The sequence below is a fragment of the Astyanax mexicanus genome, chromosome 16 (genome assembly GCF_023375975.1).
Source record: "Astyanax mexicanus isolate ESR-SI-001 chromosome 16, AstMex3_surface, whole genome shotgun sequence".
Lineage (NCBI taxonomy): Eukaryota > Metazoa > Chordata > Actinopteri > Characiformes > Acestrorhamphidae > Astyanax > Astyanax mexicanus.
Window position 1 is genome coordinate 31,275,368 of NC_064423.1, and position 14,084 is coordinate 31,289,451.

A 14,084-nucleotide genomic window follows, 5' to 3' on the forward strand; every position below is an offset into this window, starting at 1 on the left:
CATCCATTCAACCATCCATCCAACCATCCATCCAGCCAACTATTCCTCTATCTGCCCATATACTATCCTTCCTTCCATCCAGCCAACCATCCCTCTAACCACCCATCAATCCATCCAACATACTATTCAACCACCAATCCACACATCCAGCCAGCTATCTATTTACCCATTCATCCTCCAACAAATCTTTCTCTCCTCCAACCTCCCATCCATCCATCCATCCATCCATCTGTTTTTCCACCTGTTTGTCTTTCCACCTACCCATTTAACCACCCATCTAACCTCCCATCCATCCATCAGCAGGTTTGGATATGTTGAGTGGTTTAATGCCAGCAATTAAAAAAAATAAAAATAAATTGCCCTTGGAGCTAAATAGATGAAAGACTTTTCATCCGTCCATCCGTTCATGCAACATCCATTCATCCGTCCATCCACTACCCCACCCATCCAAACACCATTCCCCCACCATCCATACTCCCATTCATCTATCCAAGTATTAGTCCAACCACCCATTCAGCTTTATCCAACCCGCCACTGATCCAACCATTCATTCATCCATCCTTATTCTTCCATCCAACCCCCCACCCACTCCCAGTACATTTATCCAATCTCCTATATTTCCATTTATCCACTGATGCATCTGTCCAATCTCCCATAATAAACAAAAAAGTGATTAATAAGCAATGAGTTGATTGAGAATGTTTTACTGTAGGGTATACTGTGTAGTCTGAGCTGATGAGGGAGATGTTGTTCTTCTGTTTCAGGAGGAGGCAGTGAGTTACTACACAAAGCTGGAGGCAAAACTAAAGGACGACTACAGGAAGGAGAAGGAGAAAGTCAACACCAAACCCCTGGGCATGGCTTTTGTCACCTTCCAAAACGAGGCCATGACTGCAATGTGAGTGACTGCAGTGTGTGTTTCACTCTGTTCTGAGGAAGTTAAGTAATTTGGGTGAAATGGAATTTAAATGAACTGATCTTTTGAAATCAGCTGTATCCTCTCTGTTCTTACTGCAGAATCCTGAAGGACTTCAATGCGTGTCAGTGTCAGGGCTGTAAGTGTCGTCAGGAACCGCGTTCCTCTCAGTTCAGCGAGAACCTTCATGTCTACGACTGGAGTGTGACCTACGCCCCTGATCCCCAGAACGTGCGCTGGTGAGTCACGTAAAGCAGAGATTTACCTCAGCAGTGCTGCTTAAGTCACATAGGAGTAAAATTTTATGCAGTCTTTGGAAAATGTATGTAGGCTAATGTTACTATCCTGGTCCTGTACAGCTGGAAAACAGCCAGTGGAATGCTTTATTTAATTTATTTTATGAGAGTAGAGCGTAAAAATGAACTTTTATTTCTCTGTCTGCCAGTGTTCTCCCTCACTCCCTGAATAACTCAGGATGTTTAGTTTCTCAGATGATTTTCAGATGAATAATTGTTTTTGTCACAAATTAAATCCATCCCCTATTGATGTTCCAATCTCTTTCCTGAGCTTTTAAGTGTAAAAATGTGAATGGTAACTTGGATTAATTTTGTGTGTAGTATTTAGTTTTCTGAATGTTTGGCCTGTTTTTGTGTTTTCACAGGGAGCACTTGTCTCTGGGAGGTGTGATCTGGTGGATCCGCTGCTTCATTATCAACTGCATCCTGTTCCTCCTGCTCTTCTTCCTCACCACCCCTGCCATCATCATCACCACTATGGACAAGTTTAATGTCACTAAGCCAGTGGAGTACCTCAATGTAAGTGTGGTTTATGGCTTTCTCACTTCACTTAACCTCAGTATACATGTCTGTTATCTAATGTATACAGTGATCTATTTATGTCGGAGTGTCTGTCTTATCATACTGCATTGAGTATATTTGTTATTAATAAGATTTTGTCTCAGATGGGGAAAAAAAAAATTATTTCATAAGTTGATCCTTTTTAATCAGACTTCGGAGCCATATTCACAGCAGAACACGACAGGCTGGTATAATAAGAGGTTGTAAATTGCAAATTTTATATGCAGATATTATGTTGGTAAATATGGACATGGGAAACGTATGTAATATACATTTTTAAAAGTATGAAATCCCTAAAACAGTGTTTTATCATATATCATATTTACAAGATTTAATTATTTACTAACTTTTGAAAATGCGTCTGTTTTATAGACTGATTCACTCATTTGCACACACACTACACTATTACCACTGATGAAATGAATGACTAAGTGATCTTGACATATTAATGTGATCCAATCCAGCACTGATACAGTATCTGTACTTACATTTGTTCCTTTCTTAGCACAGGAAGAAACGAGCCTTTGTGATCAGGTTGTCTGGTGGCTGTTTTTGATTCGCCCTGATTTACCTTGTTTAACCTTGTTTTATGTTTAAGAACATCAAAAAAATTTAAGATCTTCAGGGAAACAAGATGAGAGTTTAATTAGATTTGACCTTAGAAAGCAATTTAGGGAGCCCAGCTGTTTCTTCTGTCAGCTGCTTCAGGTGGGTGGATGTTTCAGCGTCGGTGATGGAATTTACTTTTACACTCGTCTATATTAATATAGAGCCTGGATTTTTAACCTGACTTTAGCTTTAAGGGTAATTACACTTCTACATTGTTTGGTCCAGACCTTCTGAATTTGACCTGAAGTTTGGTCTAAAACAAAGTATCAGGTGTGAAAGGTGCTGCGAGCCTAAGGACCAAAATTTGGTCTGATCAAAATAGGAGGTTTTATCATCCAGTTCTTTCGCAGTTTCAGGCCAATTACATAAAATTAAGGCAGAGTTTATTAATTTTGACTTAAGTAAACCGTGACATAGTTTGTGACATAGTTTTTGACGTGCTGTGTGAAAACACTTTTCTAAGTAGTTCTGACTGTCAAAACAATTGCATGTGCATGTTCAAGTACATCATGCAGCAGCATGGATGCAAAAGTTCACCTTGGTGATTCCTGTATCTACTGTAACTGTAGATTATCCCATATTTAAAAATGAAAATAAAAGGAATCTGAGAATCTCAGTTACTCTCGTTCTGGAACAGCGCTTTTGGGATGCTCTGCATCTCCTTTTAAGTCAAAGCAGTCATGTTACAAAATGAACCAATCACACAACCCTACACGCAGCACTGGGAGCAGATAGCTTCCAATTCTTTTCAGTGGCGCCACACCAGAGTCCATTTCATGTGAACCATCGCTTGACCACTTCTTGACTTCTACTACAAGAATTAAAAACAGCTTTTACTCTTGACAAAACTTTTAAACCCCTGAACAAGACCTATCAATACACCCTTTCAATCACTCCATTACTCCATATGTGTGCAGCAAAATTGTATGTTTGGCAACAGTCACTATCCACTCCTGTGACCAAAGCTTTTACCAATCAGTCTTCAGAGAATGAGGACATGATTGCCCACCATGATCATACTTATGAGCCATCAGACCCTTCACTCCGGACTATTTCCCAGCAGGACTCAGGCTGTTTAACTCTCAAAATTGGGCAATTTCAGCTCGGCCACCAGCAGGGAGAACTTGAGGACTGTAGGAGCTGTGAACTGCCCTCTGATCTGAATCCTGAGCATGTCTGGTTGGAAATCAACCGGAATTCTACATTACCCACCACTGCTTCGAAAGAGCCGGCCCATGAAATGTGTATTTTGCTCTGCGCTGCTGTGTGTTAAATTACTGACAGGATGGCACATCATACTTAAACCTTTCAAAACAAGTGTGGGCAGAGCAAGAGAGACAAGGCTGAAAGCAAGACATGAGGAGAAAGTGAGCTTCCTAAATATTTTACAAGCTGGCAGTGATCTGACACCCTTATCCTTGTTGGGCAGAATTCAGCAGCTGGATCAGATATCAGAGAACAAAATATCAGAGTGGATCCCATTACGTAACCAATATAACCTTTACTGTTGTGCAAGTGAGTAATGTTGGTTATACCAGTAGCATCTAAAGTGTCCTCTAACTATTTGGTTTGTCTTAGCAGCAAACAGAGCTTAGCTTTGAAAGTGCAAAATGGTAGATACAGGGGTTGGACAATGAAACTGAAACACCTGTCTTTTTAGTGTGGGAGGTTTCATGGCTAAATTGGAGCAGCCTGGTGGCCAATCTTCATTAATTGCTCATTGCACCAGTAAGAGCAGAGTGTGAAGGTTCAGTTAGCAGGGTAAGAGCACAGTTCTGCTCAAAATATTGCAATGCACACAACATTATTGGTGACATACAAGAGTTCAAAAAGAGGACAAATTGTTGGTGCACATCTTGCTGGAGCATATGTGACCAAGACAGCAAGTCTTTGTGATGTATCAAGAGCCACGGTATCCAGGGTAATGTCAGCAATACCACCAAGAATAACTAACCACATCCAACAGGATTAACTGTGGACGCTGTAAGAGGAAGCTGTCTGACAGGGATGTTCGGGTGCTAACCTGGATTGTATCCAAAAAAACATAAAACCACGGCTGCTCAAATCACGGCAGAATTCAATGTGCACCTCAACTCTCCTGTTTCTACCAGAACTGTTCGCCGGGACAATAAATTATTGTGGTCTAAAAACAGTTGTTTCAGCTGTATTTCTATAGATTGTAGGCTCATGGAATCTTGGTTTCCATGTTTCCTACAGTCATTGGTTTAAACAAAGTGCAGTACAGTACAATGTCTACTATTTAAATTTGTTGACTGCAAATTTCATTGTCTATTAGTCCTTGATTTGTAACAGTACTGCATTACACAAAGTGCTGGGGACAGAAGCGCAATGGAAGATGGGTAAATGGCTCACTCACACAGGTTACATTCAAACTTAGTCTATGTCTTCAAAAATGCCCAAACACAACAAAATCTTACATAATTATTCACTAAATATCAGTACTTTTTACATTTAAACAACATCCAGACACTTAAATACCTTTTAAATCTCATGTTCAGCTGTTTCTATCATTTTTAGAGATGGAGGACATGGCAGAAATAATCGCTGACTAATCGACTAATCGGAAAAATTATCATCAGATTAGTCGACTACCAAAATAATCATTAGTTTCACTCTTTAAAACGTTTCTATATATATTCAGCAGCCTTACATCTACTTTTCAACAACTTGTATCATGCATTTTTTGTGTTTTATTATAACTTTAAACTAAAAGTACATAGGGAGTTTGGCCTCATCACTGAGAGAGAACTGCACAGCTAGTATATATATATATAACATTATAGAACATATACATAACATTAGTTATATAAGGGCAAGAAATGTCACAAAAAAAAGTAAACACAAAGACAGAAATTGAAATGTCAGTCTCACCCGCAGAGTACACTGATAGTTCTTAGCACATGGTGAGGACAATTAGGATGCTTTCTGTCACACTTGCTATGTCTTTATTTATTGTTCCCAAAACGTGTGTGAGCTTAGATGTATGTATGTTATCTGTGGGTCTCAGGGAGCCTCTATCAGTATGTGTAAGAATCACGGTAGTCACAGAAGAGGTGAGATGTCTGGAACAGTGGCTGGTGACTGATCCTCAAGGTCTCTGGATTGGTAGAGGAAGTGGTGTGGCTGCTGGCAGATGTTATTGTGATGCTAAAGAAGGAAAACTTACGTCAGGGGAAGAAATCATCTAACACTACTTATTTTTTTTCTCTCCCTTTTTCAGAATCCCATCGTCACCCAGTTCTTCCCCACTCTCCTTCTGTGGGCCTTCTCTGCTCTGTTGCCAACCATAGTCTACTACTCAGCCTTCTTTGAAGCCCACTGGACCAGGTACAGAAACCCCCCTGATGCGTGGTGCTGACTCTGGTGCTTCTTTTCAAATCGATTAGCTGTAAATAACACTGGGGTAGTAACAGAGAGGGTTAATCAGCTAAGAATAATGATCCATAATGTGATATATTAACCCCAGCGCACCAGGCTCTGTACATCATAAGGCTGTTATTGTTGCATTATGGATTTTGCTACAGGTTTAGATATAATGATGGATATTGTGGGAAGAGAGGTTGTGTCTGTAGATTGTGGTTAATCGTGACTGTGAGCACAGTCTCATTCTCATTATTTTCTGAAGGTTAAAGAACTTTCTATGTAATTGATAATATTTAATAGATGCTGATCTACTTGTTTTAATTAGATTATAACTACGGTAATCTGTTAATTCACTCATGATGCCTTTCAAGAGTAAAGATTCTACAGAAGCCTTTTTAGGTGATACCACAGAAAAAACAATAACTGTATTTGCATTAGATATACACTGACATGATAGAAGTCGCCTAATTTACCGTATTTTTCACACACACTTAAAATCCTTTTAATTTTCCCAAAAATCATCAGTGCGCCTTATAATCTGTAGCGCATTATGTGCAAATTCTATGAGTCAGGTTGTAAGGATTAGCATTAGTTGTTAACCACGCTAAGCACTAGCTCTTTTGCCGTTCTGAGGTGAGTATATTGGACTGTATACTGTATGTTTACTGTGTTAAAACAAGCTACGTGGCTAGTGCTGGCTGTCAGCTGCTAATGCTAATGCTGCTGCACCCAGCCTTAGTGGAAATCTGGAAACAGAAGCGCTTTACTCACCCAAATAAGCAGTTTTCAGAGGAAAAACCTGTGTAGATTAACATCCAGAGCTCATTTGACACTTAAAAGTATTTTATTTTTTTAAGAAGTTTTGTGTACTTAGCTTAGCTTTACAGCGACGAGATCTGCTGAAGTAGAAGGAAGACATGGCGACACCCCTGTTCCTTACTAGCTTTGTATAATGCACCTTATAATCTGGTGGGCCTTATGTATGAAAATAGACCAGAAAATAGAAATTTAACAACAGAGCGTCTTATAACGGCAGATTTTTTTTGTGTCAATTTTTATCAGTTTTACAGAATTTCACAACCAGATTTACCCTATTCATTAATTTAATTATAGCACCATCACATGGAATAATGAGCACCCATGTTTAAATAAGAGTATCAATATTTTACCCCACATATCGACGCATAGCATATATCGCAATATCCATATATTGTTCCCAATTCTAATGTAGTTCGAGGAATGTTAAATCCCCACACTTCAAAACTTTGGAAATGGAATGTCCAGTATATCTAGCACCCACTACCAGATCTTACTCCAGCTTCCATAATCTATTACCTTTCCATAAGCACATGTATTATAAATGACACTGGCATCGCTCTGAGAACATTTATTACCTCCAGTGTCTGGATTTAGGGTGTACTGTCAGTGTTGAACAGAACTGGAAGGGGTGTGCTAATAGGTTGGGTGTGTTCGCTGCAGACTGGCTGTAGTGAATGTGTTCAGGCCTGTTCTGCGGTTGTGCTGATCTCTGTGCTGGAGCTCAGTGGAGAGTCTTCACTCTGTGGAGAGTTAATCCAGCCCAGAGCTCAGCACTACTGCAGGCCCAACGAGGCAGAGCGGGATTTACTGAAGCTCCGTTACTGACACTCAGAACAGATTCTAGTGTTGACGTCTATCTGTCTGACTGACTGACTGACTGACTGTCTCTCTGTCTGTCTGTCTCTCTCAGGTCGGGCGAGAACAGGACCACCATGCACAAATGTTACACGTTTCTCATCTTCATGGTTCTTCTGTTGCCTTCACTGGGCCTTAGCAGGTATCTCTCTCTCTCTCACACACACATTTACAATCTCTCTTTCTCTCTATTTTTTTTCTTCCATTTTTTGATTCTTTATATATTTTTTTATTCTTTTATACTTTGTTTGAGTACTTCTTTCTTCTTAGTTCTTCTTTCCCTTTTTTATTTATAATACATTTTTCATTAGTTGCCTTTTCTTTTGGTTTTTACTTTCTTTACTTTTTTCTGTTTTTTTGTTTCTTTCTTCTTTGTCTTTTTTTGGTTTCTTCCTTTTTATTCTTCCATCGTAATTGTTTTGCAGAACACAGTCAGTAATAGATGTTACAGTGAGAAGTTGTGTTGAGCAGATGGAATTTCCAGCATTGATTGGATCTGGATAAATTCCTGCCTGATCACTGACGTCGTTGGTTCCTCTGCAGGAGAGATTTAGCACGTTCTAATTGCTTTAGTAAATCAGGCTGAGCTAAAGGTGGTGGCAAAAGACTTCTTAAAGACTATCAATCTGTATAAGCCCTGGGCTCGTCATGGCCGGTTTCAGCTCTGGCTGATGGAGAAACCTCCATATTTTTATGCTGTATTTTATTAGTGGTGGTGATTTTTTATTTTTTTTACAGTGATTTTATATAACACAGTTATGATAATGTAATTTAGTTATAATGGTTCTGCTGAGGTTTTGTAGTATCATGTGCTTTAAATGAAAGAAGAAATTTGCTGGAAAAGATAATTACGGCTTTGTCGTCCACAGTCTGGATGTTTTCTTCCGCTGGCTCTTCGACACGCAGTTCCTGGCTGTGGCTACGATCCGATTTGAGTAAGTGAAATATATTGTTCCCGTCTTGATCAAAGCTCCTGTGCACACACTGCATATGAAGGTGAATTGGCCCCATTTAACTGTAAGAAAGATTTAAGATTCAAAGATTCAAAGAGTTTATTGTCATGTGCACAGTAAGAAACAAGTTTCCTCGTACAATGAAATTCCTCCTCGCCAAGTATGCCGCATAAACATAAAAGCAGAAAATACACAAAAAAGATAACCAGATATAAATATTAAATTGGTGTTAATTTACATCCAGGATGGAAATATATACATAAAAACAGTAATGTGTTATGGATATAATTTACAAGTAAGTACATGTTATCTACAGCAGTGGAATATGAAAAAAGTGCAAAAAGTTCAGTAGTGCAATTCTAAAATTATAAAATTGCAGTAAAGTGAGCAAAAATTCACAGTATTTGCCAAGTATCATTGTTGTACAGGAGACTAATTTGTAACCATGACTAGTTGCTGATCCTGTTCACACCTGGTATTAACATGCATTCTGGGTGATTTGCTCGGCACAAACTACAGGTTTAATTGGGATATAATTAATCTGGAAGACACTTCGTAATCTGTTCACTCAAACCACATTTGAAGGTGTTCAGAGAAGCATGTAACCACATTATTATTTTAGTGTTAATGCCAGGATCTCTCGATGTGTCCATAATTAACCCACATTAACAGTGTCTTTACTGAAACATATATAATAACTGCCAGACAACACTGTCTATCTGTCTGCACAGGTTAGCTGAGCATGCTCCAATCACACGCTAATGCCTTGTGTCTGGTGCACAAGTGAACCTAGCAACCTTATCTGGTTTGGGGGTTGAGGTCTTAATGTGCAAAAAAAAATAGAACACTCTTACCGTATTTGGCCCCGCCTCCTCCAGTGGAAATGGCATTATATCAGTTACTAGTTTCAGCAATATTTTGTAATCAACTCACCAAGATCACATGTTAGTGCCATGTGTGAATAGACCTTTGATTTAGGAAAAGCTCAGGTTAAAAGCCACATACAAATCTGTAAAAAAAAAAAATTGTTGGACATTAGGGAATTAGGGAGGTTAAGGTTTGTTAACGAAATTCTAATAACATTCTCTCACACTGCAGGTGTGTGTTCCTCCCTGATAACGGAGCATTTTTTGTGAACTACGTCATCGCCTCTGCATTCATCGGTAACGCCATGGATCTGCTGCGAATTCCCGGCCTTCTGATGTACATGATCCGCCTGTGCCTCGCTCGCTCTGTCGCAGAGAGACGCAACGTCAAACGGGTAAAAAATCTCTTTCTCTCTCTTTCTATCTGTGTACATTTGCACATCTGTGTCACCAATTTAAGTAGGTCAATGCATTCATTAAAAGACTTTTATAGAAAATATTTTTGGTATTTAAAAATAGTAGTAATTTTTTTAAAGAATAAAAATGAGAAATGGCTGAAATAACCAAAAAAATGCAGAGCTTTCAGACCTCAAATAATGCAAAGAAAACAAGTTCATATTCATAAAGTTTTAAGAGTTCAGAAATCAATAATTAGTGGAAAAACCCTGTTTTTATGCATATTGACATGTTCTCCTCCACCAGTCTTACACACTGCTTTTGGATAACTTTATGCCTTTACTCCTGGTGCAGTAGTTTTTTTGATGGCTTGTGATCATCCATCTTCCTCTTGATTATATTCCAGAGGTTTTCAATTTGGTAAAATCAAGAAAAAAAAATTAACTAGTCTCTTCTTTTTTTTTTTTCCAGAGCTGTATATGATTTTTCAAGTAAAAAAAACTTAATCAAAAGTGCTTTATGTATTAATTTACTGATACTGTATCACTGTTTGAAGATCTACACTCATTTATCATACTTAATAAATAATATTAATTAAAAAAATCTTTGAAATATTAGTAATTGTCCGAAATTTTCTATGTGGTCATGCAGCACCAGGCCTACGAGTTCCAGTTCGGTGCTGCTTACGCCTGGATGATGTGCGTCTTCACTGTCGTTATGACGTACAGCATCACCTGCCCAATCATTGTGCCCTTCGGTGAGTAAGCCCCGCCTCCAAACCCTCCCAGCCCATTCACAAAACAAGAACAGCCAAGGATGAGGAGAGAGAGAGAAGAGAGGGGGGGAATGAGATGCAGGGTGGGGTGAGTAAAGGGAACCAATCAGGTTCAAGGAAAACGGAGGCAAGCGAGAGAGAGAACGAAAGGGCGAGAGAGGGAAAAAATGAGTGATTAATTGATTCTGTATTATAGAATAGTGATAGAATGGAAAGGGTGAGAGACAGTGGCAAGGTGAGAGAGTGAGAGAATGGGAGTAAATTAGGAGAGAGAGTGGAGGAACAAAGCCGATGATGGAGAGAGGGAGGAGATGCTGAGAGAATAGAGGACAAGCAGCCCTGAGCAGTGCCGCCCTCTGCTGGTGAGAGGCTGCACATGTTAATGCTAAACATTAGGACTTACAAAGCAATGACAGGGAGTGTGTGTGTGTTTGTGTGTGTGTGTGTGTTTCTGTTTAATAATAGCCATTTGTGGTGCACATTCATTCACACAAACCAGGAGATAAAGGAGCTCTAGCTGTCTCTCTCTCACTCTCTCACACACACACGCTTTCTCTCATGCTCTCTCAGTCACTCACACACGCTCCCTGGCTGCTGGTAGTGAGGCAGTATGACTCATCAGGTCGTTGAGGGTTTGGTGTGCAGACGAGTGGAAGAGCAGCAGAGGGCTGTGTGTGTGGTTGGTGTGCGGCACTGCTGGAATGTCGCTGCTGCAGCAACACAATAACAGCAGGCGTTTCTGAAACGGCAATGTCCTACAGCAAGGAAAAACAACTTAAGAACTTAACATCCAATAATGTGTAATGCAGGAAAACTTACAGATATTCTGTTGGTTCATTTTGTCCGCAAAAAAGTTTGGACACACCCCTTTTAATTAATTAATTTATTTATTTATTTTATTTATTTTTTACATTGTAGATTAATATTAAATACATAAAACCTATTAAGAGACACATATTTAAGTACGTAGTAAACAAAAATCAACTCAAAAATCAACTCAGATGGTGATTTGGGATGAGCTGGAGCTTTACAGCGTGAAGGAAAACCAGCAACTATTGTTCAGCACCTCCAGAAACTCATTCAAGATGCTGAGTAAACTATTCCAGGCGACTCTTCCTCATGAAGACAAATGTGCTACTTATAGGAATCTAAAGTATAAAATATATTCTGGTTTGTTTAACACTTTTTGCTTACAGAATAAGTCAGCATGTGTTCCTGTAGAGCTTTAACGTAGTCTTTATTATTATATTTACAATGTAAAAAAAAATCATAAAAAGAAAGAAAACACATTGAATAAAAAGAGTTGTGTCCAAACTTTTGACTGTTACTGTAAATAGAATAAGCTTTGTTTTAGGGCTGGGCGATATTGTTAAAAAAAAATCAATCTTGATATACTTCAAATATATAAGTGATTCTTGTTACATAACAATTAATGTGATGCACAAGCTATTGTTTCCGTTTAAGTAAAAAATATGACATGCTTGTAAAATTTGTGCAATATATGAATGTCACTGATACATAAAAGACTTCATTACAGGTTTATAACAGAATCACAAGCCTATACCTTCTCAGATTCCCTCTGCCAGTTTCTATATGTAAATATCTCCATTATCCCATTTTGAAAATAAGAAAACAGATATTTTTTGATTATATTAATTTGGTTAACCTCCCAGCACTACTATTATTTAAATAATAGTTTTTAATTTAGAAAGGTTTTTATTTTTATTCTAAAAAACAAAAATAAATCCTCTTATGCATCAGTTTTCACCATAATAATTCTGTCAGATACTTGCAATGTCATTCAGAGTGGTTTGCTGTGATTTTTTATTTTTTTTATTAATACATTCATTATTATTTTTTTATAACACAGATGACATGCCAAAAGTCATGGGACAGGAACTAATATTTTGAATTTTTGTCATTTAAAGAATTTTGCACTGACTTCCGAATGATATATAACTAAAGCTGTCCTGCACTGTGTAACTCTTGAATGTTTTCTGCCAGGTCTGATGTACATGCTCCTGAAGCATCTGGTGGACAGGTATAATATGTACTATGCTTACCTGCCCTCCAAACTGGACAAGAAGATCCACTCCGGTGCTGTCAATCAAGTAGTAGCCGCGCCTATCCTCTGCCTTTTCTGGTTACTTTTCTTCTCTACTGTACGCACAGGTATGTGAGAGAGAGAGATGAGTATAATTAGGATGTCATGGACACTGATTTTATTATTCCAGTTGATTGATTTCCCCAAAAGGTTCTTTTAAAAAAATATATATAAAGCAGACTGTTTTGTTACTATATATATATACATATATATATATATATATATATATATATATATATATATATATATATATATATATATATATATATGTATATATATATATTATTGCTATACTTTTAGTGAGTAATAAATAAAAAAAAAACTAATACATTGTTTTAAAGTGTATTTATTTTATTGCTGCTTTGAACTCATAATAAAAAAAAAATTCTCTTTTTTTGGTCGATATTCACATTTTCTTCCTCACCGCGTCCAACCCCCTGGCAGGCTTCGTGACTCCGACGTCCATGTTCACCTTCATAGTGCTCATCATCACCATCGTGATTTGCCTTTCGCACGTCTGCTTCGGTCACTTCAAGTACCTCAGCGCTCACAACTACAAGGTACGGGTTGCGCCGCTCAAGGTAGGCCCTCACTGGCCCTAGAATAGGACTCCAGCTTAGCTGGAGCAGGTAGCAGCGTTAGGTCCTGACCCCTACCGGAGTAGAGTTACTGATCCCCCTCCCTTCTCTCCTGTCTGTCTCTCTCTCTGTCTGTCTGTCTGTGTCCTCGTACAGATCGACACCAAGGACACGGATGTGGACGGTGTGGAGAACGGGCGGCCGGCGCGCTCCTCCCCCTCTAACAGGTCACAGGTGAGCCATGTGTCAGATATGTAATTAATTACAGGTGTGATCTGATTATACACTGGGTTCTTTCCCTGCTAGCCTATAAAAAGGGTCACAGAGACTATTTTAGGGTAGTGTACCTCTGGGTGAAAGATTGTTGCCTGTTGGACGTGCCTGTGGAACTCACTCAAAGACATTTTGTCCAGTTGGCAGTAGGGCTGCAACAATTAGTCGATATAATCGACAATGTTGAGTATTTAAATTTGTAGACTACAAATTTTATTGTCGACTAATCGTTATTTGTAACAGTATCGCATTACACAAAGTGTTGGGGACAGACTCGCAATAGTAGATGGGCAAATGGCTCACACACACAGTTCACACCTAATTCCAAAAGTGCCCAAACACAACAGATTACATATTACATAATTTTAATATGTATTACATAATTTTAAGTGCACCTTATAGTGCGGAAAATACAGTAGGTAATCTACCAGCCTGCAATGCTTGCATTTGTTTTCAATGGTTTGGTGAAAAAGAAACCTGGACTGTTACAGACTGCAACTGTATACAGACTGTAGTCTTTAATAATAAATCCTGACTGTCAGTGGGTCACCAACTGGACAAACTTTTAGCCATATGTGTCGCCTCTCATGGCAGGACTTACAACTGTAATTTTTCAGCAGAATAATGTTTGCCCACAAAAATAAAAGACTTCCAAAAAATGTTTCAAGCGTGCATCAAGCTTAAATAGGACCAGCTTTT

The 14,084-nt window shown here is 38.6% G+C and overlaps 1 protein-coding gene across 4 annotated transcripts in view; it reads left to right on the forward strand.

Moving 5' to 3' along the window:
- Positions 1 to 14,084, forward strand: part of LOC103030998 (CSC1-like protein 2) — a 79,305-nt gene that overhangs the window by 58,317 nt on the left and 6,904 nt on the right. For all 4 annotated transcript variants that reach the window (XR_007424940.1, XM_049466021.1, XM_049466024.1 and 1 more), the window contains 11 exons: positions 765 to 898; positions 1,018 to 1,155; positions 1,578 to 1,731; positions 5,624 to 5,730; positions 7,496 to 7,582; positions 8,310 to 8,375; positions 9,492 to 9,654; positions 10,307 to 10,412; positions 12,435 to 12,602; positions 12,979 to 13,094; positions 13,269 to 13,346. Coding sequence is in view for 3 of the 4 variants with exons in the window: in XM_049466021.1 (XP_049321978.1) it covers positions 765 to 898; positions 1,018 to 1,155; positions 1,578 to 1,731; positions 5,624 to 5,730; positions 7,496 to 7,582; positions 8,310 to 8,375; positions 9,492 to 9,654; positions 10,307 to 10,412; positions 12,435 to 12,602; positions 12,979 to 13,094; positions 13,269 to 13,346 (1,317 nt within the window). In the remaining variant the exon portion in view is untranslated. The remainder of the gene's footprint in view (positions 1 to 764; positions 899 to 1,017; positions 1,156 to 1,577; positions 1,732 to 5,623; positions 5,731 to 7,495; positions 7,583 to 8,309; positions 8,376 to 9,491; positions 9,655 to 10,306; positions 10,413 to 12,434; positions 12,603 to 12,978; positions 13,095 to 13,268; positions 13,347 to 14,084) is intronic.